At 49.0% G+C, this 26,647-nt stretch overlaps 11 protein-coding genes across 11 annotated transcripts; 6 read left to right on the plus strand and 5 right to left on the minus strand.

Moving 5' to 3' along the window:
- Positions 1-796: 796 nt before the first annotated feature.
- EI90DRAFT_596937 (uncharacterized protein) lies at positions 797-1,794 on the minus strand. The gene is made up of 2 exons (XM_039067848.1): positions 1,149-1,794; positions 797-1,056 (listed from the first exon to the last, which is right to left on the minus strand). The coding sequence occupies exons 1-2, from the start codon at positions 1,649-1,651 to the stop codon at positions 1,047-1,049; spliced, it is 513 nt and encodes a 170-aa protein (XP_038908238.1). The 5' UTR covers positions 1,652-1,794; the 3' UTR covers positions 797-1,046.
- On the plus strand, positions 1,760-3,086 carry EI90DRAFT_597697 (uncharacterized protein). Its single transcript, XM_039067849.1, has 6 exons — positions 1,760-1,778; positions 1,851-2,065; positions 2,114-2,257; positions 2,306-2,416; positions 2,485-2,664; positions 2,841-3,086. The coding sequence occupies exons 2-5, from the start codon at positions 1,939-1,941 to the stop codon at positions 2,613-2,615; spliced, it is 513 nt and encodes a 170-aa protein (XP_038908239.1). The 5' UTR covers positions 1,760-1,778; positions 1,851-1,938; the 3' UTR covers positions 2,616-2,664; positions 2,841-3,086.
- A 531-nt stretch (positions 3,087-3,617) lies between these two features.
- On the minus strand, positions 3,618-5,050 carry EI90DRAFT_3147737 (Aldo/keto reductase; the record flags this gene model as incomplete). Its single annotated transcript, XM_039065549.1, has 5 exons — positions 3,618-3,778; positions 3,838-4,141; positions 4,197-4,283; positions 4,338-4,730; positions 4,901-5,050. 5 exons carry the CDS (start codon positions 5,048-5,050, stop codon positions 3,618-3,620), a joined length of 1,095 nt encoding a protein of 364 aa, XP_038908240.1.
- A 1,454-nt stretch (positions 5,051-6,504) lies between these two features.
- EI90DRAFT_3092154 (uncharacterized protein) lies at positions 6,505-7,256 on the minus strand. The gene has a single exon (XM_039062433.1). The coding sequence runs from the start codon at positions 7,223-7,225 to the stop codon at positions 6,872-6,874; it is 354 nt and encodes a 117-aa protein (XP_038908241.1). The 5' UTR covers positions 7,226-7,256; the 3' UTR covers positions 6,505-6,871.
- A 2,584-nt stretch (positions 7,257-9,840) lies between these two features.
- On the plus strand, positions 9,841-12,003 carry EI90DRAFT_3184235 (dihydrolipoyl dehydrogenase; the record flags this gene model as incomplete). Its single annotated transcript, XM_039066372.1, has 9 exons — positions 9,841-9,979; positions 10,013-10,086; positions 10,141-10,276; positions 10,329-10,764; positions 10,821-10,953; positions 11,003-11,201; positions 11,269-11,529; positions 11,592-11,683; positions 11,736-12,003. 9 exons carry the CDS (start codon positions 9,841-9,843, stop codon positions 11,802-11,804), a joined length of 1,539 nt encoding a protein of 512 aa, XP_038908242.1. The 3' UTR covers positions 11,805-12,003.
- Positions 12,004-13,205: 1,202 nt separating this feature from the next.
- Positions 13,206-15,068, plus strand: EI90DRAFT_3184243 (uncharacterized protein; the record flags this gene model as incomplete). The annotated part of the gene is made up of 5 exons (XM_039066373.1): positions 13,206-13,479; positions 13,621-13,911; positions 14,030-14,289; positions 14,346-14,367; positions 14,425-15,068. The coding sequence occupies 5 exons, from the start codon at positions 13,206-13,208 to the stop codon at positions 14,877-14,879; spliced, it is 1,302 nt and encodes a 433-aa protein (XP_038908243.1). The 3' UTR covers positions 14,880-15,068.
- A 1-nt stretch (position 15,069) lies between these two features.
- On the plus strand, positions 15,070-16,157 carry EI90DRAFT_598657 (uncharacterized protein). Its single transcript, XM_039067850.1, has 7 exons — positions 15,070-15,190; positions 15,258-15,344; positions 15,401-15,497; positions 15,550-15,639; positions 15,699-15,861; positions 15,912-16,001; positions 16,061-16,157. The coding sequence occupies exons 1-7, from the start codon at positions 15,129-15,131 to the stop codon at positions 16,066-16,068; spliced, it is 597 nt and encodes a 198-aa protein (XP_038908244.1). The 5' UTR covers positions 15,070-15,128; the 3' UTR covers positions 16,069-16,157.
- EI90DRAFT_3092164 (uncharacterized protein) lies at positions 16,061-17,968 on the minus strand. Its single transcript, XM_039062434.1, has 5 exons — positions 17,433-17,968; positions 17,161-17,362; positions 16,924-17,108; positions 16,652-16,860; positions 16,061-16,596 (listed from the first exon to the last, which is right to left on the minus strand). The coding sequence occupies exons 1-5, from the start codon at positions 17,915-17,917 to the stop codon at positions 16,247-16,249; spliced, it is 1,431 nt and encodes a 476-aa protein (XP_038908245.1). The 5' UTR covers positions 17,918-17,968; the 3' UTR covers positions 16,061-16,246.
- Positions 17,969-18,041: 73 nt separating this feature from the next.
- Positions 18,042-19,861, plus strand: EI90DRAFT_3282849 (nucleotide exchange factor Fes1-domain-containing protein; the record flags this gene model as incomplete). The annotated part of the gene is made up of 8 exons (XM_039066911.1): positions 18,042-18,176; positions 18,248-18,322; positions 18,385-18,412; positions 18,472-18,507; positions 18,567-18,598; positions 18,662-18,845; positions 18,899-19,153; positions 19,209-19,861. 8 exons carry the CDS (start codon positions 18,042-18,044, stop codon positions 19,406-19,408), a joined length of 945 nt encoding a protein of 314 aa, XP_038908246.1. The 3' UTR covers positions 19,409-19,861.
- A 175-nt stretch (positions 19,862-20,036) lies between these two features.
- On the plus strand, positions 20,037-23,622 carry EI90DRAFT_3159748 (uncharacterized protein; the record flags this gene model as incomplete). The annotated part of the gene is made up of 6 exons (XM_039066244.1): positions 20,037-20,358; positions 20,421-20,486; positions 20,540-20,619; positions 20,677-22,024; positions 22,081-22,352; positions 22,412-23,622. Exons 1-6 carry the CDS (start codon positions 20,126-20,128, stop codon positions 23,620-23,622), a joined length of 3,210 nt encoding a protein of 1,069 aa, XP_038908247.1. The 5' UTR covers positions 20,037-20,125.
- A 744-nt stretch (positions 23,623-24,366) lies between these two features.
- Positions 24,367-25,710, minus strand: EI90DRAFT_2950177 (uncharacterized protein; the record flags this gene model as incomplete). Its single annotated transcript, XM_039055390.1, has 3 exons — positions 24,367-25,056; positions 25,109-25,240; positions 25,300-25,710. The coding sequence occupies 3 exons, from the start codon at positions 25,708-25,710 to the stop codon at positions 24,367-24,369; spliced, it is 1,233 nt and encodes a 410-aa protein (XP_038908248.1).
- Between the last annotated feature and the right edge of the window lie 937 nt (positions 25,711-26,647).

Genomic DNA, 26,647 nt, shown 5'->3' on the forward strand with positions numbered 1-26,647 from the left:
GGTTCATCAATGTCCATTACTTCCATTGGCTCCGTGGCACGATCCTCGTTCTTGATGGTTTTGACAGGCATACGGCCTCGCGCAAAAAAAGAGATCCACGCCGATTTCGTTTCCACATTCAACACAGGATCGACTACACTTCCCGATGCTGCTGTCTCGATTGTATTCTTGCTCACCTCACGGGCAAGTGCTTCTTCCTTGATGCGTTCAGATTCAGTTAACGTGTGTGTTACGGCTTCGGCTGCAGCTGGGTCCTGCTCTCCAGTTGTACGATTGTCTGGAGCTGCCCTGCCTTTTCCCCACATATATCCAAACCAAGAGACTTGCGAAGCTGTATCTGCAGATGCAATCGAAGGAGGTGGAACCTCATCAACATCCGGTTGCGTGGGTGTCTGAGTGTTGAAGCCAAGCGCAGCATTTGCTTTGTCCGCAGCATCGTTTGCTTCTCGATCGACCGCTAAAGACATTTCAGGCACTGATGAGTCTGTTTTGCTCTCTACAGGAAGTGGAGCCGGCGAATGGGGAAGAGGCTTATCCGATCCTAGGCCAAGATAGCTCCACCAGGACAAACTAGTAGGGACAGTAGGATTGTTAGGATCATCCAAATTCCCTTGGAACGAAAGAAGTCAATATTTAACGAAGTGAATACAACCAAGTCCGACCTTGAGCGTTAGGAACATAGACGCCTTCGTCAGTCTGTTGGGGTGGCTCGCCAGACTCGGTAACTTCTTATTCGACAAGTCATGTAAGAATGAGATATTCGAGTACACATGTATCACGTACCAGAGGATGGATTCTCAGGAAAAGGTGCAGAAGTATCGGTTTCTGCTCCAGGAGCCGACGGGGAAGTTTCCTTGGCCTCGGACAATATGGACGTGGGGGGCTGCGCCTCGTTGGTAGACGCTTGTGTGGCGACAGATACTGAACGTGCACTCCCATTCCCCGAAAACCAACTTGTAATTCCACTTCGTATAGACAATTCCGATCGGGTATTCTCGTATACACCAGTTGAAGGGACGGAAGCGATCGAAGCGTCTGGGGTGGCCTCAGTAGAAACTTCTCGAGGAGGCCCGATGTGAGAGTTGCGAGTGGCAATCACTGCAGGCTCAGGAGGAATAGTGTAGTCCGAAACGGTAGGAGGAACTGACAATGACACGTTCGGGCGGCTTATTTTCCGTGACAGGGAGCCAAACCAACGAATTGGTGCGGATGATGGCGCACTTGCGTCCTCTGAGACAGGAACAGAAGGGATAGGAATAGGCTCAGGAATCAATTCGCTAGTAAGAGCCTCAGTTGTGTCTAGGTCTTTCAGACGCGACTTTTTGTTGGAATCAGCAGCGGAAAAGGTGGGGGATAGTGGTTCCTCAATCCCAAACTGGATGGAGGTCACCGATGCAATCTCATCATCACGTCCACGCTTTCGAGACGACACTGACATCCCGTCTTCTATGTTCGTCGAAGATGTGGAATCGTCCCGATAAATCTCGTGGCGGAGTGGACTGGATCGCAGAGTTGAAGCAGCCGAATTAGGGAGCGGAGAATTTACGGCGACGCCAAAAATTTCACTGACGCCAGCGACAGCGCTAGAACGCCGTGGTTTAAGTGTGGGTGTTCCCGAGGGCGCACGATATTGACGAGGTGCAGACTTCATGCGAGCAAGAACGGGCAGGGGGAACGTGGCTAAGCACGTGACTCGGCATCGGCATTAATACGAACAATTGTTGTGGCAATATCTTATTGCGCTCGCAATCCGGCCTACCATTGCGGCATTGCAATTCGTGAGTCGCCGTTTGGGTCCTCGAAAGGGCACTTCCCAGAAGAAAGCCAACTTCTGCTGTCACTCTCCTCAGACAATACCGGGGCTCCTCCCGTGACTACTACATAGCAACATCCCTAGCCCGATTTCAATAATCACAAAGCTGATACCATGCACTCTTGATGCAAGCGTCTGCCCTGCTACTAGGTTTAGGTCAAATACACACCGGGAGATGGAAATTTCAAAGGGAATCACACTTATTACTGGAGAAAGAAAGGCCATTCCTCTCCTTCCCCGATGCGGCTGCAGGTACGATGCCGAGCTAAGCATTATGGCTTCCATGTAAAAGTCGCCCAGACGAAGATCCGAGTTGCTGCTGCTGCAAGGATGAAGAACCATACCCTCAAGAATGCCCAATCCACAGTGATTACAGAAACTTTCGAACGACGGAGGAAGTTCGACCAGGAGAGACGTCCATGCACGTCTCTCATTATTTCTGCTGTAAGATCATTTAATCACCATGGCTGACGACGCTTTATTGTTTATTAGTTTTACAAACGCGATATCGATGCGAGGTATCGCCGATATCAATTGTTATCAATTTACGTTGTCGTGATGTTATTCTCTTTTCCGGCTTATGGATATTGTATAAGACACGCTGTGCGCCATAATCTCTCACCCCCCCCCCCCCTCAGTCCCCCTACTCGAGACTGAGACTGCGCATCTAGCCATAAATTGTTTTAAGAAATCATGCAAGTGGCGACACTCTTGTAGCGGAGTGCATGAGAAGATCGCCTCTCAACCGCATTTCACCTCGAACACGAGGAAACGCCTTCCAGTACTCTTCCTCATGATCTAGACTTTGAGCTTATGGGAAGCACCTGCGTCGCAACTCAACCGAACATCTGGTACGTGTTCTGCGTGACTCATGCTTCTCCTGGATTGCTACGCATGCTTCGGGCCAATCCTTCGACTCGCATGTTTTTGCACGATACTCGTCGGCTTCGATCACAACAAATAGTACGATCTCCGTGGAGTTTGAACAGGATTCTTGCCTCCTTAACGACACGAACGTCATCAATAGAATCTAACCAGCTCGCGCCATAAGTTGGTTCAGAGCCACTCTCTTCCGATGGGTGCCTCAAGGTGATTTGTGTATGACACTCAAGCTCAAGCTCGGAAGTGGCATAGTCAGCATCGTGGAGAAATTATGGCCTAGCGGTTTCGTTCTCCGTCCGGTCAAAAATATCTTGTTCAACTTATTCACTACCTTAGCAAACCCGTCCTCGTCTCTCGAATAATCAGTTGTTAGCTTCTCGAAAGCAGTGGGTGCACAGCTTTAGCATTTGACAATCAGCCGGTATCTAAGGATTTCCAGATTCAACTTTACCTGTCGGCTGGACATCGATCTTCTACTGAATGAACCCTCCATGCAACGAGACTTCCATGCCGTGAACCCCGTGAACGACTCAGGTGACCGATTAGCGACCCCGACGTCATAGCTGTTCACTTTCAGCCACAAGTGCGTGCTTCACTGCCTGCTGATGACCTCATTAATATCTTTATCTTGCCCCCCAAGTTTCGATGGTGTATACCCCCAGCGTACCGCAAAATTCCTGCTCACTTTGATATTTTATCATATCTTCCTGTTCAAATCCCTCGTTGCGTGCACAAGAACTGCCGAATACATGACCACATATTGAAAAATGCGCGGGTGATCACATTGTCCTGTCAAGCGCACGCCAAATACATGATGGATCTTGCAGCAACGTGGATCAGAAACGTGCTAATAACGGTTAAATGTGACATGAATAAAACGAAGCAGCCTGAGCGCTTGCAACAATACCGGGAGAGAAGACTCTCAGCGATACTCAGAGCCACAGTCTCCTATCGTATGAATCAAGTTATGCCCGTTCGAACGATCCAGCACTTCCTCGATATCGGCTCTATCTTTTGGCGAAAGGCGGAACCCAAACACTCGGGAGTTATCATCCTTATGCTCCGCGACGCCCAGTCGAACACCTAATCACCGGAGCATTAACTTTGCAGCAGGCGAAAGATGGTTGCTTTTCCGTACTCACCTATTATGACAGCAGCGACAAATGGATGGTCCAGCACCCAACGAGTGGCGACGTTTGATATGCTTAATCCACCGTGTCTGTCGCCGATTACTCGCAGAACACACAAAAGTGACTGGAACAGATCCCAGCCCCCCCAAGCCCCAGAATGACATCGAGATACTTGCAGAACAGGTTGAGAAACGTTTCGACTACGGTGATATGAATTAGTTATTATAAATACCTTCCGCTGTGATGGAGTTAATGGGTCAAAATATGGATCTGGCTGTGGTTGTTCCAACCACCTATCTGAAAGAAAACCTCCGCACTGATAACCATGAATGTGCGAAAAAAAAAACTAGAATGACAAATGAAAAGCTCACCAATGTTCCGTATGTAAGTAGTTTAACACGATGCTTCGCACATACAACTGCCATGCCATGCAGTGGCCGTGTGTCCACAAGAGAGAACTGAGGCAATGCCTTCATTCTTCTAGAAAACGTTTTCTTAGAAATGAGACTTACTTGAACCTGGTTTGTGATAATTTCTCCTTCCCCGAGGAATTCGCAAATCTCGTCTACGCGCCTAGCATCAAAGTTCACTAGCCCCAGAGCATCGATTCGTATTCTGCCTTCTCGCTTGATATCAACGATATGTTGTAAGGTTTCAATATATGTCAGATCATCGTAATCCTGCCAATGAATCTGAAGCAGGTCAAGGCGATCACTCTTCATTCTGCTTATCCGCTCGCGGATGGCGTCTTCGACTTGTTTCCGAGTGTAAGGTGAGGTTGGGGATTTAAATATGCACCATTTGGTGGCGCCGATAGGAAGGGTCTGCGATGTTGCGAGTCTAGACTTTCTAAATTGACCGAAAATCATTTCTGAACTCCCATAATGGTCCGCTAGATGGCAGGACTTGAGCATGGCGTAGTCTGGGTATTCGTGTTAGAACGTACCCTGCAAGATGGCCGATGTGGTGGAACCTCGAAGTTAATAGTGCCGTACTGGAGGACTGGAATGAAAACGAACCATGTCTTTGGGAACTACGATAAGCAATGATAAGAGAAAAAGCTCCTCGAAGATACCTTACCAAATGTGGTGAAGCCTTGCTCAAGATGGCGATTCATTTCCGCCCTCACTTTGGATGCTGGGGCAGTTCCCCATGCAGGTCCCGCAAGTTGCCAAAGGCCGACCCATACGCGGGGTACCGTGAGTGGTCCTTTGAGCGTTATCATAAGCGAACGAGGGGGTGGTCTTCGTGTCTTGCGTCCTTACCTAGCTGCACCTGTAACATGTAAACCATCAGCATACTTGGACAGACTCAAGATAAAGGACATAGCGCAGACGTTCTCGAACTTATACATGGCCATTGAGAATAACGGAAGTGACGGATGAGCAAATGTCTGGAATCAAGCATGGAACAAGAGATTTAAGTACTTGGCCCCACAGCTCATATGGCAAGATCCCATAGGAAACCGGTATCTTATGGAGAATATAAACAAGGGGCCGGCTTTTTCGATTTGTTTCCCACAATCAGATCCCGGGCAACACTTCGGTCTTCTGTTCCTGGCCACGGCAGAGTCAATCGGTCGGTTTCATCTAATCCTCCAGACCGACACACATTGACTTGGCGAGGAGAAAACTTGAGGAATTACGGCTACCCTGTTATTTTTCGAGTGCCGCCAATGAGTCATTTATGTTGGCACGGCCGGAAAGCAACGTTCGAATGAAGACGGCGTAATAATCGCAACCCTGCGCCTGGTTGTGAACGACACTGTTGATATAAGAGATAGGCCAATGCCTGGAGATTCACGTTAGGTTACCGGTGTCACCGTTGCTGACTGATGAATGGATTTTTAAGCCGCCTCTGGAGGGCAAAACAACACATATAGGGGACACGGGTTTATAGAGCCACCCTAAAACAGGTTGGGGGTGCCGAACAATCAGACATCAGGGAACAATAACCAGCCTCCTACACGCTTGGATGAACTAGATGTACCGTATACTTTGCCTATATGCTGAAGTGAAATTGCAATTGATGTGAAGGAACGTACTAGCCCGGCCCGACCCGATGATAACGAAATCGCGCAAGAATCAACTCAAAAATCCGACGAAGCGCGTGAGAGGCGCCCTCGGACAAAACAATGACACTATTGGGAGGCATCAAAGCCAGGAGAAAGGCAAATCAGTCCGGCGCTGTTCGTTCCCGACCCGAGGAGTTGATGACGTAGACCCAAAACCCGGGAGGAGATAACGCCAACTTGGTGGGCAGGCCGTGCATAGCCGATCGATATGATCAGAGATAATTCCACCGGGGATCTTACATCTCAGACACACCAATGGCGATAATAGGTTTGTGTGGGATAAATAATCCAGGGAATGGTAGTATGGCACTAGTGGGGCATTGCTGCCGGTGCTGGAACAATTTGGGACCAATATGGTTACAAACCGGGACAGTTGTGCCCAAAGCAATGGTTATTGATGAGGCGATAATTATCGGAAGGACAATCAACGGCTCAGGTTAGGCGGCCGATAGGTTACCGTTATTCAATACAGCTCAGAAGTAGCCACGATGATGGTCAACCCAACGCACTACAGGCAGCAATATTTCCAGCGCCACAACGTGTGTCCCGCTCCGCGTATGGAATACAATAAATCCGGCCAACTCCGCGGAGACAACCAGCACTGATCCATGACACCTGTTTTTTTTTCAAACACCCTGGGACAGTCACCGACATGGTTTGGCATATGCACAATGACATAAGAACATCCATCCATCGGCCATCGTACAATCAAAAGTAGAATCAAGGAACCGAAATCAACAATGTGGATAAGCAGACGACAAAGAGAGGAACGCCGAACAAAACTTCACACTCTTGCCGCCACGTGCCACGTGTGACACAAAGCAGAAATAGTCCTGGAAATGACAAGGGACTATGGCTCAAGTACCAACAATCCATCCTACGAGACCGGTCCAGAGACAATGAAGAGGTAGGGTAAGGCCATCAACAGGGGAACATCCTCCAACAAGCCACCATGGGTTCAAGGGCCTCTTGTTAGAAACGATCGCGGCTAATAAAAATGAGATCCCACCACACATCCGAGTCCACACTGCATCGGGGGAAGTCACCGCTTGATGACGATAATCTTGTGGGCGACTTTCCTGGACAGTAGCGCATTAATCGCCCACGAGGCAACGTAGGAGTGGAGCACAGCAGGCACCCCGGATGTGGCCGGAATTCCGCAAAACGTGCCTGCTCAGGAAGGCGAGCAGAGACTAGAGGTAAAAGTGGCAACAACGAAGGCGGCCAGTGAGAAAAATTGTCCAAGGAGGTAGCCGAAAGAAAATAGCGAGGAATTATGGATAGTCGAGCCACAGCATCCACCATGCGATCAGCAACGGAAGCCATTATCAGATGTGAAGAACGAGTCTCAAAACGAATGTCATGCACGTGAGATAGAATGCTGTCCAATCATTGAGAATACGATCGTGCAGGTTTCTGAGACCACCAGGGATTAAGATACAAAAATGCCTAATAAGATATTGACCGAACGCAATGATCAGAGTGTGCAGTGGCAATAGGCGCGTTGTTTTTGAAAGATATTATCGGCGCGATCGTAATCATGGCCATAATCAAACTCCGAACTGGCAGACCGGTGCAGTCATGTCTGCGAGCCTTAAATCGGCCCTCCAAAGCTCTAACAACCAACAATGCCTAAGGCTCGGACTTGAAGGCCCTCCTTGCTTTGTAATATAGGGGTGGTGTCACCGTAGGCAGCAGGGATAGTGCAATGGGTCCTGATTTGAAGATATAATGTCTTTCAGGGACCCATACGCTCGAACAGCATCACGAAAGCCAAAAAATCAAAGCCTTTTGTTCGTTGCGTTTAAGAACAAAGAAAGGGTTTTGAGTGCGATTAAATCCCTAGACCCCTTGCTGGGTAGCGACGTGAGTTCCGGGAATCAACTAATACTGCTGTAACACTGCTTCGAGCGGAGACTCAACCATGTAAAGAGCGAATTAGCAAGGAAGGGCCCCTCACTTATTGTGAAGCTGTGTTGAGTAACCTTCTTATGGAGGGCGGCCGGCGTGGTGTCCGAACGAATAGCGGAATAAGCGAATTGGCAATTTCGCCACCTTACCTGACACTGCATAGCTGGTATATCGGGTCCCCGACAACAGGCACGTCACCTCCGACCAGGTTTTTAATCAGTACTCAGGGTCCAGTCCGGGCGCGGGGACCACCTGAGCGGCTTCTCTATGATCCAATTGCAGTTGGACGACACGAACGTCGCAAAGGTGCAGGGACACAAGGCAGGACCATCCTCGGAGAATGTCTAAACGCGCCGTAAGTTATTCCCTAAAACACGGAAGGCATAGCCCCTTCTTCCGTCACACTATTGCCCTCTTCACTTTAGGTGGAGCCGTTGGGCATACCACCTGAATTGATACATAACTTGGTGCGCTGCCGGACATTGTAAGTGATGAATCAAAGAATACAAGAGGGGAAAGAGGACCAACTCCTTGCTCGTGCCATGCATTATAAGGCGCGGCACGCTGATTGCCGTAAGGACCAACATCGGCCATGGTGGTCACTCCCAAAAAGTCGTATTTGGCCGGTGCGTTGCGATCATTGTGAAGTACCACGTATAGACTGACCGTTTTGACACCACTGCAGTGCGGTAAGCCACCGACCCAGGGTGAATAGCACCCAAGAAGTTAGCAGAGTCAGCGTGAGCGAGAACACAAGCAACGATGCAGGCTTCCACAACTAAGGGCGCAGTCAGTTTTCAGTGTCCTCACGCCCTTTATTAGCGATCTCGACTTGCGCATGAAAAGCAAAACTCCCTGCCCGACAACTCTGGATTTAGGGTTTGGAAGCGAACAGAAGCGAACGGAGTCGAGCGCGATATGAATAGATGAAGGTTACACTAGAGCTAATCGGGAGCAGAATGTGGGGAGGTGGGACGCGAAAGTGGAGGTGGAGGCAAGTTCGGCCGCATATAAGGAGGACCCTGGTAACCTAGGGGGAATGCATTGACAATGATAGAGGACCTCTTGCGCGGCCATAGATAGGGTTTTCGCGTCGCAAAGATTCACAGGACCCACTACGGAGTAGCGGGAATATTGAGTGTCAGAAAGATGAGGTAAATAACCAATAACGGTTGCTCATGTATTCAGTCTAAGCGCGCAAGACCCGCTACAGAGTAGCGGGAATTTCGATTCCGCATAGCACAGCATTGAAGTGAGCAGTACCGCGATCATAAACCAGTTGTTTTTTCCTCCCTTAACAGAGATAACCAATTGCCCGCGTCCGACTCATTGCAAAAGGGATTCAAACCGAAGTTACAATGGTAACATAAAAGCGGTCGTAGGCAGCGAACCTATGAATAGCAGACTTCCAAGCGAAGTGATAAGGATTGGAGGACATGGGGCGAACGTGAAAGGAGGGGGAACTCTCTGCGAAGCCTAAAATGTGGCGTCGAAAGGGTGGAGTGATGCGAGGCACAGTTAGGCCTGATATCGTCTGACGGATGAGCCTCCACCTTGACAGCACGATGAGCTGCGGGCTCCAGAAGCTCCCTCCGCCCGTGGACGGAAGCAGACAATGTGGGGTAAGGCAAAACTACGGCACAGCCAATTACCCCAGGAATAAACCTCGGGGTAAAGTCAGAAGGTCTAACGAACGTTTTTGAAACCACAAGTTAACAGCACTGGCTGATGCGAGGAAATCACAATGAGTAAGGGTGCTTATAGGAACAACGCCAGAATATCTCTCTGTAGGAGCGGGCCCGGGAGCCAGAGTCATCAGTGGTAACATGTCGGGGCCAAAAAGTCCCTTACACAATATAACAATATAACAATAAACATAATTTAAATTTACTAAGAGAATCACGTGGATCATAACAAATCTTCCCATCCCCAAACCTTCACCACAGGATGCTGCAATCTATCCGTCGAAGTGCGCCAAGGGTATCGTATTCTCTTTACAGCACTTCCTGACGTGCATGTTTAACCGTACCATGCCCAATTCTATGCAGGCAGGTTTACACCTTCGGTCACGGCCCTCGCTTCTACAGAGTGCATTCGTCAGTGTCATTCAAGCTTCACGGTCGCTGGCGACTCATTCAGAGCCATATGACACGGTGGTTATTGGTGGAGGTTCGTCTATATTATCTTGCGGAAGTCATGTAGGCTTGAGCGGTATCCCATTCTCAGGAGTCGCAGGTTATGTCGCCGCAATTAAAGCAGCCCAACTTGGGCTGAAGGTACGCCCGGGTGTAAAAGCACTGATTTATTGTGCGCTGAGTACATTGATATAGACCGTCTGTATTGAGAAGCGGGGGACCCTTGGAGGGACATGCCTTAATGTTGGGTGTATACCTTCCAAGGCGATGCTCAACAATTCGCATATCTACCATGCTACTCAACACGACATGAAGCACCGGGGGATAGAGGGTGAGTCTGAGTCTTTTGGTGCCTTAACACTGTGGTAACCGAATGTTTCCAGTGTCCAACGTCTCGCTGAATCTAGAAGAGATGCTGAAATACAAAGATAAGGCTGTCGCTGGTCTTACAAGAGGCGTTGAGGCGCTCTTTAAGGCGAATAAGGTTGATTACATTAAAGGGACCGCTTCGTTCGTTACTCCTACAAAGGTGGCAGTAGATTTGAATGAAGGCGGGGAAACAGAGCTCGAAGGCAAGAACATTATCATTGCTACCGGGTCCGAGGTTACGCCATTCCCTGGTATTGAGATCGACGAGAAACAGATCATAAGCTCTACCGGCGCTCTCTCGCTTCAGGGGGTTCCCAAGAAGATGATTGTCATTGGTGGTGGTGTTATTGGTGTCGAGATGGGAAGTGTTTGGAGTCGCCTCGGCTCTGAAGTTACTGTCGTTGAGTTCGTCGGTGCAATTGGTGGCGCTGGGATGGATGGTGAAGTCGCGTACGCACAGACGACATTTGTTTTCCGCGCTTCTCACATCCCTCAATCTATCTCAGCAAGGCATTCCAGAAAATCCTTACTAAACAAGGGATGAAATTCAAGCTAAATACCAAAGTTATTGGTGCCGAAAAAGTTGATGGCGGCGTTCAAGTCAAAGTCGAAGCTGCAAAAGGTGGAAAGGAGGAAACGGTACGCAAATTATCGAATCATAATTATGTCCTAAATGAGATGACTCCAGCTTGATTGCGACGTTCTTCTCGTCTCTATTGGCCGCCGTCCTTATACTAAAGGGTTAAATCTCGAGAACATTGGTGTTGAAGTCGACGGGAAGGGCCGGGTTGTGGTCGATGATCAGTTTAACACCTCAGTCAAAAACGTTAAATGCATCGGAGACGTAACCTTTGGTCCCATGTTGGCTCACAAGGCCGAAGAGGAAGGTTCGTAATGCTCGTCTAGTAAGTTTTTGAGTGCTCATTGACATCTTGGACATCTTTGATTGCTCAGGCGTTGCCGCTGCCGAGATTATTGCCACGGGCCATGGCCATGTCAACTACGACGCTATTCCCTCCGTTGTTTACACACACCCAGAAGTCGCCTGGGTTGGTCAAACGGAGGAAGATTTGAAAAATACTGGCATTCAGTACAAAGTTGGCAATTTCCCTTTCTCTGCTAACAGCCGTGCCAAGACGAACAGTGATACCGCGGGCTTTGTGAAATTCATGGTAGAAAAAGAGACTGACCGGATTCTCGGTGTCCAGATCATTGGTACGCGAACTTTCTCCAATGTGAGACGTATTTGACATCTTTGATATTTTGTTCGCGCGCAGGTCCTGGTGCCGGAGAGATGATTGCCACAGCAACATTGGCGATGGAATACGGGGCGAGCTCAGAGGATGTTGCACGCACATGCCATGCTCATGTAAGTCTCTCAGGACGAGGACACATCTAGTATTGACCTTATGAATTTTCAGCCTACCTTAAGTGAGGCCTTTAAGGAGGCGGCGATGGCAGCCTCAGGCAGACCCATTCACAACTTCTGAAACCGATGGAAGCATTCAAATACGATCCATTCGCTTGCGGCCATATGGCACTTGCTTCACCATACGAGCTCCAATGAAAAATAGATGTTACATTAAGAATCATAATTCAAGGGGCAACACCAACAGTTGGGCAAAAAATACAAAACTTAATCATACAATAAAATTCAACCAAGACAATGGTCATCGTACCTGGAAAAAAGGCGAATCGTAAGCAAAAGTATAAAGTCACGGTTCAAGACGAGTATCAGATGTTCGACAACAATCAACATTCCCCAGCTCCACCCAACTTTTGTACACAAAGGGTATAAGGAACCGTAGTTTGTCCGCCCGTCGAAGGAATCATCATATTAAGTACGATCTGAAAGAACCTACCTTGCTGTGACGCCGCAGGCACAGGCATGACGGGAATACAGAAACATGGAAGTCCCTGCGAGAAATCTTGGTCAGCAACGGACGCTCGGTATGTTCCAGAACGACTGGACAGGTCAGACAAGACTGAAACTACTATGGTGTATCAACATTCCATATATGGTCGTGTCATTGTTGGTCCTGATTTCGTCATAGGCAGTAAGAAGAGGCACGGCTACTCACTGTAAGGTGCAAACGGTCGGCAAGCAGAAGCTGGTTGATGACGGGACCCATCGAATCAGCGCTTGAAATTCTTCAAAGGTAGTAAGAGATTGGTGAAGAGGGACGGCCATGAGGGGGGACGAAGGCGATCTTATGCCCCTGGGGAAGAAAATGACATGGTAAAAACATCGCAGAGAAATCGTTCGAGAAGGAAAAGTTACGTGTGAAGAAGTTTTGCAAAACGAATTTAAGCTATTCGGCTGGTTCCGAGGAGGACACCCACACGTGAGGGACAATTCCATTAACGTTCTGCTGCCACCGTCAATTAAGCACTTGGTAAGTTGAAGTTTGAGAATCTAGAAGCCATTGGTCAGGTCAGTTAGCACTAATCATATTGTTAATAGCGATGTCCCAGTCCCCAAAGATGCGAGGCTGGATGTCCCAAATTCTCAACGAGTTTAAAGGACAATATACAATTGCTAAAGAACCAAGCATTATCGGTGAGTATCGAATGTGGGGATTCCCAATCAATATATAGGGTTATCCTTTGGAGCGATTTTTGAACCATAAAACCACCCAGAATTAGCAGAATGCGGTCCAGACATAATATCGCGCCTGCTTGAAATGACGAATGCAATTTTGGCAGCTTTGCCTGCTCAAACCGCGACGTCAACGCCGAATAAGGTTATTGCGCCTCTGAGGTCGCCTAGGAATTCAATATCAAACCCTTCGAGTCCTAAATCACCGGCTACCGTTCTTGAGTCCACCAGTATAGATTTGACTGTTGCCCGCACTAATCTACAGTCTCTCCGTGAGGAATCGCATCGAAAAATGCATTCCGTCCATCACACGGACGTACCCCGGTGCTGGAGACGGTTGTTTACGGACGTCACATTATTAATGGTCCTCGCCGATTTACAACTTGAGCCTTCTTCGAACCCGGACCTTTTTTATAAGGGTCTCGTCGGCAGACTTGACGAGGCAATTGTTATAGCTAATTCCCCAGGGAAAGGGCGGGTAGATATGTGTCACGACACTATCGCGAGTATTCAGGAGGAATATCTGCCCCTGAAAGACCCAGCAGGTCCCTCTACGTCGCCCGCCGGTGGAGGCAGCCCATACCCGGTCCTGTTCGAGGGTGTCACGACACCAGTTGAGACCCAAAACATTAACAAGCGTCCAAAGAGATCCGCTCGGACTGCAGCCTTACGGCCTGCTGAACAGGGTTCATGGGTCCCAACTTCAGGGCGTCAATTCCCACTACCTTTATCATCAAGTCTCCACGTTCCCCGGCTATTCGAGCCTCCTTCGGCCATGGATTTCCGGGAATGGTATTACACGAAGCCCTTCATAATAAATAAATATGCAGCAGACTGGCCGGCATGTGCCAATTGGTGCAGTCCCCAATACCTTCGAGCCGTCGGTGGCTTAGGGCGAAAGGTGCCTGTCGAGACGATCTCATCTTCTGGGGAGGACTATACCTCAGAATCCTGGACAACGTCACTAATGGACTGGGAAGAATTCCTCGATGCTTTGTGTCGCGGTCGACATTTCATTCCAAGCCTAGAACTGTAATTGCGGCTTTGGCATCGGCTAATAGCTCCTCACGACCTGGAACCCTATTATACCCCAGCCGGAGGCTCCTAGGAAACGAGGCAGACCTCCATTGAATAAAAATCTCCTAAATCAACCACCCGTTGAGGAATGGTCTGGGCCGAGCCACTATCTAGCACAACATGACCTCATCAATCAGTTTCCGGAGCTTCGGGGGGACATTATCGTACCTGATTATGTCTATTCTGGCGTTCAACCGCCTTCTGATCAGTTCCTCAAGTACCATCCTCCCAACGTTGAAGGCAATCTAGTGATCAACAACTGGATAGGACCCAAAGGGACAATCACTCCCGCTCACATCGTATGCGTATCATTACTAGTGATTCTACTCCATGCTAATTGCATCTTTCATGTCAGGATCCCTACTTTAATTGTTATGGTAAATTGTCATGCAGCTGTCCGATAGCGACTTGTTTTGCTGACATCCTTTCAATAGTGCAAGTAGTTGGTAAAAAGACCGTGTGGCTTGCACCTACCCGCTTCAAGGAAGAGATGTACCCCTATCCGAACACCAAAGCCGATGGCCAAGCCACTTTGACAATTGAACGGAAACCAGCTAACTGCCTATCTGAAACACAAGCCTCCCTGATCCTCCCCCAATCCACACCTTCAATAACCCCCCCTGCACCAGCAGCAACCTCAGACCCTGTCGCTTCTCGATCACCACAAAAGCCCGTATCATCCTCATCGATGCTTTCAAACACCAGCCGCGTTCCCGTCTTTTCACTGACCAGTAGTTCTCGAGAGAAGTTCCCGAAGTTTTTTAGCCATGTCCAGCCCCAAGCAATGAGTGCTGTGCTCGAACCTGGTGACCTTCTGTTCTTCCCTCCTGGTTGGTGGCATGCCATGAGAAGCGAGGAGACAAGCGCCAGCGTATCGATGTGGTTTTGAAAGTGTCCTTCGTCCACCTTCTCCTAAACATAATTCCCATGATCTTCACGGTACAACTATGACTTGGCCCGCATTCCTCATTAGTATTCTCTCGTCACGATTGGATTATGGACGTACGCATGTTGCCTGTGGCCGTTGCCGTTCTCCCACACTCAGATAATAATATTGCACGATCGATGACTCAGCACTGCCACCAACTGGCCTCACAAAAAATTAAGATCGAACTTCACCTTTTGCTAACGCACACAAATGGCTTTCTCTGATCTCAAACAACTTGAGGAGCACCTTGCTACACGCTCTTACGTTGAGGGGTGAGTAGCAACTTTGGATTAAGAGTCCCTGGCGATCGATTGGAATTGAACGTGTTCATTTGCCCAGCTATACTCCCTCTCAGGCCGATGTAGGCGTATATAAGGCTTTAAAATCTGCGCCTCCTGCGAGCGAATATCCACATGCATCTCGCTGGTACGAACACATAGCCTCGTATGAGCAGGAGCATGACACCCTGCCTGGCAATAAAGCGGCTGTGCTGCGCTTTTTGGAGGGGCAGGTGCTTCTGCACCCGCCAAAGAATCCGCCGCTGAAGAGGAGGAAATTGATCTTTTTGGATCGGATGAGGTATGTTTTACTTCTAAGCCTCGAATTGACCTTTATCGTTACATTTCTTTAGGAAGAAGATGAGGAGGCAGAGCGTATCAGGGCAGAGCGACTGGCTGCCTATAATGAAAAGAAGGCCCACAAGCCGAAAGTGGCTGCTAAGGTGGGTTTCTGGATGGACGGGACCGATAGTCATTCTAGCCATTCATTCTTGCTTCACAGTCTGTTGTCACTCTTGATGTCAAGCCTTGGGACGACGAGACTGACATGGCTGAGCTGGAGAAAGCCGTCCGCTCCATTCAGAAAGAAGGCCTGGTCTGGGGATCTTCTAAGCTTGTCGCCGTTGGTTACGGTATCAAGAAGTTGCAGCTCACTCTTGTAATTGGTGCGCGATCATTTTTATCGACTTCGCAACACCTTGCTCAAATGGCACAGAGGATGAACTGATCTCTTTGGATGAGCTTCAAGAGGAAATCCAGGGATTTGATGAGTACGTTCAGAGTACCGATATAGCTGCTATGCAGAGTAAGTCTGCCGAGTCCTATCCATTCAGACGAGACCGTTCTAAAACCGTCATATTTCAGAGCTGTAATTACATACCTTTTCATCTGTATCCGCCTTTTGAGCACAACATGTCAACGCCGCTTTTATACAAAATACAATGATTCTATTTTGCATGGCTCAGTAATATCATGAAGTGGTGCTGATAAACGCCTCGAAATACTTGCGATTGAGAAAGAAATATTCAGTGTGTGCATACCGTTAGCTTCTCAAATGCGTAAGAAATCTCTCAACTCGTCCTCAAGTTCAGCTTTTTTCGCTGCCGAACCTTCACTTTCGAAATCACCTCTCCTTCTCGCCTCCTCTTCCTCCGTTCTACATCTATCACACATACAATTTCCGAACCCCCATTCTTTCAACTCCCTCCTTCGGGTCCATAAATCCCCACTGGGGTTTACGTACGTCGCAGTGAGTTCTTCTCCATTTGTAATATCGCGTCTGGAAATGATAGTGATGCGAGAGACTTGGTTCGCTGTAATATGTCGGACAGAAATGTTAGGATCACAGGAATGGTTCACGTGTGAGTGCAGAGCATATATGCCGCCGTAGGCTTCCATGTCTGCGTTGATGATAATACATTAGAAAGACTCAAGGAAGTGGAATAATTCACATGCTTAGGCCCATCTTTCCTAATCCAACCATGAAGCCATCCCAGGTGAAGAGTTCGGCCTCGAGCCTTTTGATTCCTGTGTACTTGCTCGCATTTCCGCGAAGCTTCTGCAGGGCTTTCAGGTGCTTCGGATCGGGCGGAATAGAGAGAGCCTGCACAAAGAGGGTGTGTGTTTTCCTCCACATTGCGCAGGAGTCGTCATATGAAGCCTGCCTACAGCGCAGCAGTCCGATGTAGATGAAACGACAACTAATTGGAAACGGAAAATAGACGTACCATCCTGGAAGTACCTTAACTCTCCTCTCCAGACTCAGGGCTGCAAGTCCACGGACGATGGATAAAGCATTCCCTAAGTCCTTTGATGCCGAAGACGAGGGGTCTGAGGCTTTAGCAGCAAGGGAAAGGAGTAATGCCGTTACGCGAGCCCAAGCCAAAGGAGCTTTCCACTTCTGCGCGCGAACCTAGACGTAAAGATTCAGAGCTTGAAATGCACGAATATAAGTACAATCATACGTGCTGCACGAAAGGAATGCATGCCGGGTTCTGGATCGGACACAGAAAAGCATGCACTGACGCTCCCCGAGCACTGCATAACCGGTTACAGAATGCTGAACCACAAGAGCGAGTGCAATATGCTGGTTGCATTGTCGAAGATGCGACAGGTTTTGTGCAGTACGCGCATGCATGCCCGGATAATTGAAGCTTTTCCAGCTCCCTAGAAATGAAGGTGTAGAGAGATGGGACTAGGTTTGGGTCGACCGATATCGCGCCAAAGTAAGGCGTACCACTCCGGGCTAAAAACAAATGGATCTTCGACCCATATGTGCTCTCCACTATTTATTGGTCCCCTGGCGACCAGACCTTTTCCCTTCTGGTCGCTAATCACTTTGACGTCAACAGTTTTAGTCCATTTCGTAGGGTCCATTTGTGCATTGAGACTCCAAGATGGGAACTCTTGTTCTGTTCCGTCAGAATTAATCGTAGGAGCAGACTGTACATCCCCTTCGTTATGTGGTGGTCCCACGTCTCCGATTGCAGGAGTGCGGCTAACGCTTTCATGATGCGACGAGTTGGCCAAGGTGATGAGACCGGTTTTCTGAAGCACCTTCCTCAGGCGCTTCTCTGAAACTGCCCAGTCCCCGTGGGACTGTAGCAACAGCTCAAGAAGTTTAGCGGCCCCTAAGGATGGGTGAGCTTGGCGAATTGGACGAATTGCGTCGACGAGATCGTCTTCCGGGGGAGATGTGGGTTTTGATGTGGATGTGCTCATTTTTGATTAGTAAGTGAAATACAGCGTCCTTATTATGCCGAAGACTGAGCCCTGGCAACTGAGATCGACGATTTGCACTGCCACCAACCACCTCTCTCTTATTGTTAAGCCTCTCTCAGCGTCAATGGAGTCTCTTTTGCGATGGGGCCTGACGCATAGCGATCCACAGGGGCCTCCCCCTTCCGTCCAGCCGGGCCAGAAAATAGATCCTGGGATCATCGATGTCATACTTGGAAAGCCAGACGCGGTACAGATGAAGGTGCCTTGCTCCCACTTAGCTTCTTTGGGCCGTTGGGGCACGTAGATTCTGATTATGTATATTCCAAGTAGGAAAACTTAGCTGTCGCTACTGATGAATCCCGGAGTCTCGATGATCGCCTTACTGCACTAGATAACTTCGAGATGGTAAATGTGGTGTTTATCATGAAGGGATTGGCAAGTTTCTCATGGCGCGCATTTTCTCTTAGCTCATAGAGTCTATTGACAACGCTAACAGTGGGATTGAATCACTTCGCTGCATGACGTTCAACTAACCCCCTGCTTGCGTGATCCAGATCTAACACCCCTTAAAATGTGGGACACGCTCATCGGTTTATCAAAATTTAGCCGGATGAAATCAAGATGAACTCCTTCTGGATCCTTGGGACAGCAATTCAAAACAATTCCAAAGCACAACAAGAGGTATTTATGTTGCATTAACGAAATGATCCTTTGTTCATGAGTAGCGTGTTTATTCCTCAACAGTATCTATCTCGCGATCCACTTCCAGCTGTCCTATCCGTGCTGTCCTCACCTGACGCCGTAGCTAGCCCTCAGACAAGGGCCAAAGCACTTTATACAATCTCAGGCGCAACGAAGCACAATGCAGAGGCCGTCCGTAAGCTCGAAAGCCTCGGCGGATGGGACGTGCTCAAGAACGCACTAAAAGGTGCATCACTATCCATTCTAGAGCTACAGCCGTTGGGCTAACATTATACACAGATTCAAGCATACAAGTCCGCAGGAAGGCTGCTTTTCTCCTTACCACACTTCTACTCCAAGATGTACCCAAACATGTCGACTCGTTGCCTGCCCCCTCATCCAATACATCAGATCTCCGCGGCATCGCTAACAGGACCAGCTCATCAACGTACACGGCAGGACTACAGACGTCCCTCTTTCCAGATGACACTCCTTTTCCCGAAACCACCACCAGCGGGGAAGTTCGTGCTGCTTTCAAGCAACATGATGTTGTCCGTGAACTTCTATCTTCACTGATAAATCCAATTCCCATGGTGTTGATGGGATGAAGGCGTAGATGGCGATCTAGATTTTGAAGAGAAGGTCGTTAGGTGCTTGCTCACATACTTGGATTCGGATGATGGGGAGTTAGGAAACGAAGAGAAGGCAATGTTAAGGAGACTCATTACTGGGAGAAGCGAAAGGGAAGGGAGGGAGAGGTGGGGAGCTGATGAGAGGGAGTACGCTGCACTCGAGAAAGCAGCACAATGAGTCGACTTGTGACGAAATGAACGTGACATGTTCATATTCCCGGTGGTCTCTCATCCCAGCAAACTCGGTGTCCAAGGGTATATTGGTTGGTTCAGCAAATCGTTAGGTGAAGACGTTATTCCATGGGCCAAAAAGTTATGAGTCCTGCAGAGAGATGCGGAGCGGAAAGCACGCCCTTTTCGGCGGACCATGACGAATTGCAATACCCTTCAATGAATCCTACACCTTGTGAGGAGACCAGGCCTAGTATTGCGTGCACCGGGCTTTCGGTGGGATCCGCATAGTAGTAAAATCATACAAGGCCGGCGTGCCAGAATACCGTAGAACCGCAAAATGCGAGTCGAGTATGGAGAGACTTACATATACCTTCAGGCGCTGGCGTCGTGAGTTAAGAGTTGGCAAATGGTATGAGCTAGGAGAATACCCGGGAATGAGTCGCATGTTTGTTTGCTGTGCCCCGGGCCGGTCACGTGTACCAATGTTGTCAATTTTATATCTGAGTGAATCACGTGGTTATTGCGACTACCTCCAGCGGCTTGCCCTCATCGCGTTGCTTTACATTCAGTCAGTTTTATGCCCAAGCACTCTCATAAGGCCTCCAGAACAGTATCATCGACACGTAGAACAATCCAACTCTGCAGCACTAAAGGAACCGATACATTACCTCACCATGACACAAATCAATCTGCTCTACTTGCACTTCCCTCAGAGTGCCTCATGCATGTCACATCTACTCTGGATCCCAAATCTTTTTATTCGCTTTCAATGGCCAATCGTGCCCTTTTCGAGCATGTTTCTAATGACAGGACGTGGAAGATTGCTTTCTCGGTCCAGTTCCTTGGCCTCGAGCCTGAATCCGAGATCGATGATCCAAAGGGGAAGGCCTTACTTCTTAGACGGATCGAGTCATCGTGGAAGAAAGAGTTCATTGCCCGATGGGCCTTATTAAGGTGCGGTCCCATGTGGCGTTCCGTTTCACCTTCGGATGATTTATTTCATTGGCGTCAATAAGGCGTTTGCGCGATTCACGATCCCCCACCATTAGCCATACCCCACATCACGGGATTATATCGTCTATGTAACTAGCCCTCTATGTGTGCCCGCTCCTCTCTCACAGTTTTTATGCATCAGGATGCTCTTGAACGACCGGGCTTCGCTTTTGACCTCCTCCCTTGAGCATGGTGTAGTTTCTCGGAGCATCCCTTTCACGGGTTCGCCATTCATCTAATATTCTTCTGATATTGGAAATAATGCACGTTCATTTTCAGGAAAAGTCTTGAAGGGTCATTTAGATACTCACGGATCGCTCAATGGAATTGGCAATCCTAATGCCGAATTCCCGCCAGGAGTGTCTGTTATTGGGATGTACCCCTCGCCTCAAGGTGTTTCAGCCCCCTCGTCCCAGTCGACCCCAAGGGTAGTCTGGGGATTTTTTGATGGATGCATCGCATGTACGACTGCCCCAAAAGTCATGAGTCTTGATAAGAGCGCACGGTCTGCAAAATTTGTTCGCTGCCGCGTGCAAGACATGCATCCAGGCGTTGTATCTTCGGTTGCTTTCGGAGAGGAAGGCGTTATTCTGGGAGGAATAATAAATGACTCTTTGTCATTTGTCAGTGCATGCAGGATGGGCGTAGTCAAATTATGGGAGTCCAAATCGATGACTTGCCTTTGGACTGGCTCTGTTGTCGAGCTTGGGGATACACCTCACCTTGCTTCTCTCGGGGACTCGCAACTGGCAATTCAGAAGGTAGCCTACGACGCTGTTGCCGGCCATATCGTCGCCGCTTTGCAGTGCGGGGACGTCGCTCTCTGGTCTGGAATGGATGTGCGAGTCAAGGCATGTGGCCCCAGTTCTGCTCCAACGCCATCCGTGACCCCCGTTTCACTCACCGCATTCGATACTTCGAAGCTCGAGTTCAGGTTCCTTCGTTCTACCCGTCTCACAAGACCTTCCGCTGCTAGTGACATAACCGTATCCATGTTATCCGCCGACCGTGGTGTCCCTAATTGTCTTTTTCTCCAAAAATCTCAAATTAAAGGCTGCTCGTATCACGTGCCGGATGAGTTACGATTTGGCGTGTCGTACACGGGGGAGCCTGGCTTCTATCGCTTTGCCATTAGTTTCCGATCAGCAGACGATATAGTTGCTCAGGACATCGTGCCGTATCCAGTCCAGTCCAGTAATGTCACAAAGTTTTCCGGTATCTCAGCAAGCAGTACAATCACTCTCTTCGCGAACCTGGTTCCGATCTCTCATACGCAACAGGATGCGCCCACTCGTCCCGACTCAGTGTCTGAAATGTTGGTAATGGCATCTTCTAAGGGTGTAGATGTTTCGACCCCACCTAACTTCCCCATCGCTTCGCCATCACTAGCCCTATCTACTTCTATATCGACCAGTGTTACAGAGCAACAAGGCCCCAAGCCGCGGAGCTTTGTCGTTGGCGGCGACACTTTGGGGTTCGTCAGCATCTGGGATTGGGATAGCATAGGAGTCTCTGATTCAGACAGATGCACGTATCCTGTGACAAAAGCAAGATACCGATGGGAAGCTTACAATGATGCCTCTGTGACAGCAATTGGAATGAGTGAAACCGCTATAGCGACAGGGAGGTTCGTGATCCACATGTGCACCGTGGCGTTTGACTCAGACTAGACCTGCTTTTTAGTTCGAGCGGCAGGCTCAGTCTTTGGAACCTAGCAACGTTTGAGCTCATTCGTTCTTTCATGCCTCTTAAACGAAGCACTCAACCCCACAGTCACATCACGCAACCTGGTCCAGATTTGGCGGTGTCCCAAATCATTTTTGGGCACGAAGTCCTTGTGGCCAGTATCGGAAATAGGGCGGTAGCATGGCGGGCTTTGCTCGGGGAATCAGAAGCCAAGTCTACTCTGAAGTCCAAAAGAAGACGAGGGAATAACGCGACTGCGAAATGGCACCGTAAGTCCTCTCCTCTTGTCCTTGATTTCCTCGAAGTTCATAATGTTCGGGTTTCACAGTACAGATGGAACTGAGAAACGATATCGCTGAGTCTCGCAAAGAGCTGGACGATGAACACACTACCTCCCTGATGGCTCATAATCGATTGCGGGATCAAGTGAGCACCATGCAAGAGCTTGGCTTGGATGAGATCGAGGCAGTTGAATACGCCCTCATGCTGAGCCGTGATGAAGAAGAAGCAAGGATTCGTGCCAATGTGGCCGAGAGGCTCACCCAGTCTATTGAAAGCGATGATGGACCCTTCAGCGACGATATCCTGGACGTCCCTGGGACGTGCTGCGACAATTCCGAGTCCATCCCGTCTCTTGGAGATCCGACTCCCGAGGCTGTGTCGTTCTCATCAATTCCTGATGCTACACATTCACAATCCCCTCACCTTTCTACTCCTATCCCATCCCCTCCTGTTTCTGCTCGTGTACCGCCGTCATCAGTTTCTTTTCCAATCTTGGCATGCTCTCTTTCTCCCAGGAGCTTTGGAAGTCCAAAGATCATGGTGTCTCCGAGGACGCGCCTCGAACCCACGGGGGCAGGGAGCTCCTTCATTGTGGATGCATCCCTCTTGTGCCTAAGTCCACATCATGGGGACTCAATGGCTCAGTCTTCCAGCACGACAAATATCGCCTCCATCGATAACACCACAGATACTCACACATCACGTCCGCGGCCATCAACTATGTCGGCCAATCAAGCTGCAGGGCTAGAATTGGCCTCAGGATGGCCGCCTGTAGCACCGTCATCCGTCTCCGCATCACCTGCCCCTGAAGCAACACCGTCAAGTAGTACAGGAAGGTCTTGGAGTGCCGTAGTCTGCTCCCCCGTGCCACCTGCTTTGCTCCCTACCTGTGCTATACCGGCATCCACTGCGAACGTGCAACCTGTGGAGCCTATTTTCACCAATAGCTCGGCTGCAATTGCGCAAGGTGGTTCGTATGCAGCAAAGGCGTCCTCCGGAGGAGCAAGTCTAGTCAATTCAGCGTCGGGGGGCGTTCGCGCTCGACCTTCTCTTCTCACCGCGAGCCTTGCGGGACACAATTTGACTCAGCCGGTTTCGGCAAAAGACAAACACGACCGGACATTAGTTGTTCGTCCAAGAGCCATGTCTCATGATAGAAGTATCCCTATTTTAGCGCCCTTAACGCGGGAGGCGGAAGACGCTGAACTTGCACTCGCGCTAGAAATGAGTCTGGCTGAGGCTGGTGTGAAAGCGTAGTTATTGTGGATGGGTGTTCTAGTGCCCGGATAGGCGTCGCCTTCAGAGGTCTCGTAGCAATTGGCTTGCTTGGTGAACATGTATCCACGTCTTTCTCTGTCCTCGCTAAGGCACAATTTCAGTTCAATGTTTATCACCGCAGTTGGAGGATTGATGGCGATAGCGAGCGGGAATGCATAGCCGCTTGAAAGCAAAAGAAAAGAAAGAATTGATTGAAAGAAAAATATCGATGGAGTACATCTGAATGCGTGAAAACTTGATAGGTTCCTGGAACAACTTTATAAAACTAGTCGAACTGCAATGCTTCAATCTTGATCGTCAACTGCTCGCTGAATATATAGACCCGGGCCAAGAGACATTGTTGATAGCTAGAGGCAGCATATTAATGATTTCCGCGGAGACTTGAAGGTGGTCTGGCACACCGCATCACTCGACACCTATCCACTTTCGAACGTGTGCCCTCAACACCGCTTCTAGTTTTCATTTGCATTTTAAACTTCCCTCCCTTTTCTGGATCAGTTCAGCGTTCTCACCAGGGAAACAATTCTCAACAAACTATCCATGCAATTCCCCTAGTATGTAGCTCTTCCGCCCATCATTCGATCCGCATGTCTTTAATCTGTACGGTCTTCTGTCCGTTTTCACTGGCCTTACGCAATTTTGTCGTTATGCGTTCGCATGGGTGATTAGAACTAGAGTGTAGAATGTGTGGAAGATAAAGTGAACGTTCCTGAGGATTCCTCCTCAAAGCCTTACTGACTTTTCGTCCTCAGCGTCGAAGTCAGGAGCTTCTTTTCCACATCCAACCGCGTCCTCCGGTCGTCCCTCACTAACTCCCTTCCACCACCACCCAATACGCTCCACTTCTTCTTGCTCCCTCTTCTTCATGCTTTCTTCATGCTCTGCCTTGATTTCTTCGGGTGAGATCCCTGTCAACATGTATGGCATCCACAGAAGTGTATCCCAAACATCCCAGGCCTGTTCCCATTTGGTTAGGTTACTGTTATGGGTTGCACTGCTGCTTGCAGGTGCATCTCCATTTTGTCGAGCCGTCCTACCATTTCGCTCTTCGTTGTGCTGCTCTTTCGTCGTGCCCCCTTTTAAATTTTCACCTCGTTTAATTGCCCCACCAGCATAGTACTTGCCCGCACTTTCGTCCATCGACTTCCTGAGATCCCTTGAGCCCCACCGCACAATCAAGGCAGCTGCATAAGTGATATCAAGAAGGGTATTATTCGGTACGATATCCGGGCGGATATGCCTATCAGACGGAAGGTGGCTCAACCCTGAGCCTTCTGTCATACCTGATGAAGCATTATGAGGCAAAGCTGTACGAGCCCTTTCCGTAAAGGCTTGGAGAGTAACAATGTATTTATCGGGCTCTTCAGACTCTCTTCCGGGAATTTCGTTCGACTTCAGGAACTCGTTTGGCGTCTACTTCTGTGTAAGCACTGGTGCAACAGGGCAGAATAAATACTTTACGAACCCGAAGAAATGCAACTGAATTATCATTGAAGTACGAATGAAGCTGAGGGGCTAACAAGAGCATATTTCTCGGATCATCAATGCCCATGTCTTGAATTGGATCATGATGATCGCTCAGGATGTCACGCAGATACTGCATGAACACTGTCAGTGATACTGGCTTTGAGCGTGTCGAGTCCCGGTGAAACACACATTAGAGCCTTTGGCACGATGAATCAAATGACAACCTGCGCAAACCTCACTGTCCATCTTTGTGAATGGACATCCACCGTAATACTTCTGCAGTTCCGAGTAGGTGGGGGACTTGCGTGTGGTGGGTACCCAATCATATGTACCAACTCTCGCATCCCAATCCACAAATGCGGGATCACCAGAGAGCCGGTACACAAAGTGGTCCTCGCCATCGACACCGCCGTCCAAGTCTGCAGGCTTGTCGTTATCATGAAAGAATAGGGCCCCTGTGATGCCACATATGGCATATGTGGCATAACAGAGCCATTTGCGTGGCCTCGCAGAAAGCGTGATTAGGATATCATGAGGGATTCGCAATAGTAGCTTCTTCTGCAGACCATCGTCGAATGAGAGTTGAACTATGGCCTTCATATCATTGCGAGTATCACTATCAGCAGCCCGGAGATCTTCCGCCATCTAAGGTGGCTTCACAGAGAGTGCAAGGTGGATGATTGGAAAAGGCAATCGCCAAGAGATTAGAATGTCACGTCTTGGTCGTATCGTTATCGGGTGGACTTAATCGTGACAAGGCGTGAGATGAATGCCCCAGAACCACGGGGAGTGGCCTATGTTGACCGGTTGAAGCTCCTCAGTCGAAACCTGCCGCGAGAAACACGTGTTTGGCCGGCACACATGCAATTGCTCCCAAACAAAACAATAATCCTCGAGTGTTCACTTCAGCTTGGCCCCATGCAAGAAGGAAATTATCGAAAAGCAAAGCAGAGGCCTGATCACTGATTATATCAGTGTGTCTGATAGTAATCTTGTGGTATTGGGCCAGGATGCGGGAGAGGAAAAAGGCCAAAAGAACTGAAATAGCTAGAAGATCCGGGAAAAAAATCGTGGTGGCGCGCGCGTGAATGTATGAAGACCATGAGTTCTGGGAATGGCTTTACAAAATGCGATCGTATGCATGATGTGTGGAAAGCATGCATGGAATGCAGACGGAACGTAGGGAGTATTAGAATTGGGTAAACGGGAATGGGAATTGGGCATGAGAAGGTGTGTGGCGCGATAACGAATGATATCATATCAGTGAGGTTTGAGAAACAGAGAAAAGTCAGAGGGGACCTGCTGAAGGAAACGGGATGATGAGCTACGAATACAAAACGTAAGGTGGCAGTCACAATGATGATGCATGAGTCGGAGGTGATCTACTAAAGTGGACGTTGATGATGCATTAAAGACAAAAGAGTCAAAGGATGCACAATACGACAACAAGATAGAAACTCAAAGAGGTATGAGCGCGCGAAGCCAGTCATAACCCTGATTGCAGCAAAGAGGCTGAGTCGAATGGACAGCTAACTAG

This window comes from Cantharellus anzutake (assembly GCF_015039405.1).
Source record: "Cantharellus anzutake strain C23 chromosome Unknown EI90scaffold_171, whole genome shotgun sequence".
In the NCBI taxonomy this organism is placed as follows: Eukaryota; Fungi; Basidiomycota; class Agaricomycetes; order Cantharellales; family Hydnaceae; genus Cantharellus; species Cantharellus anzutake.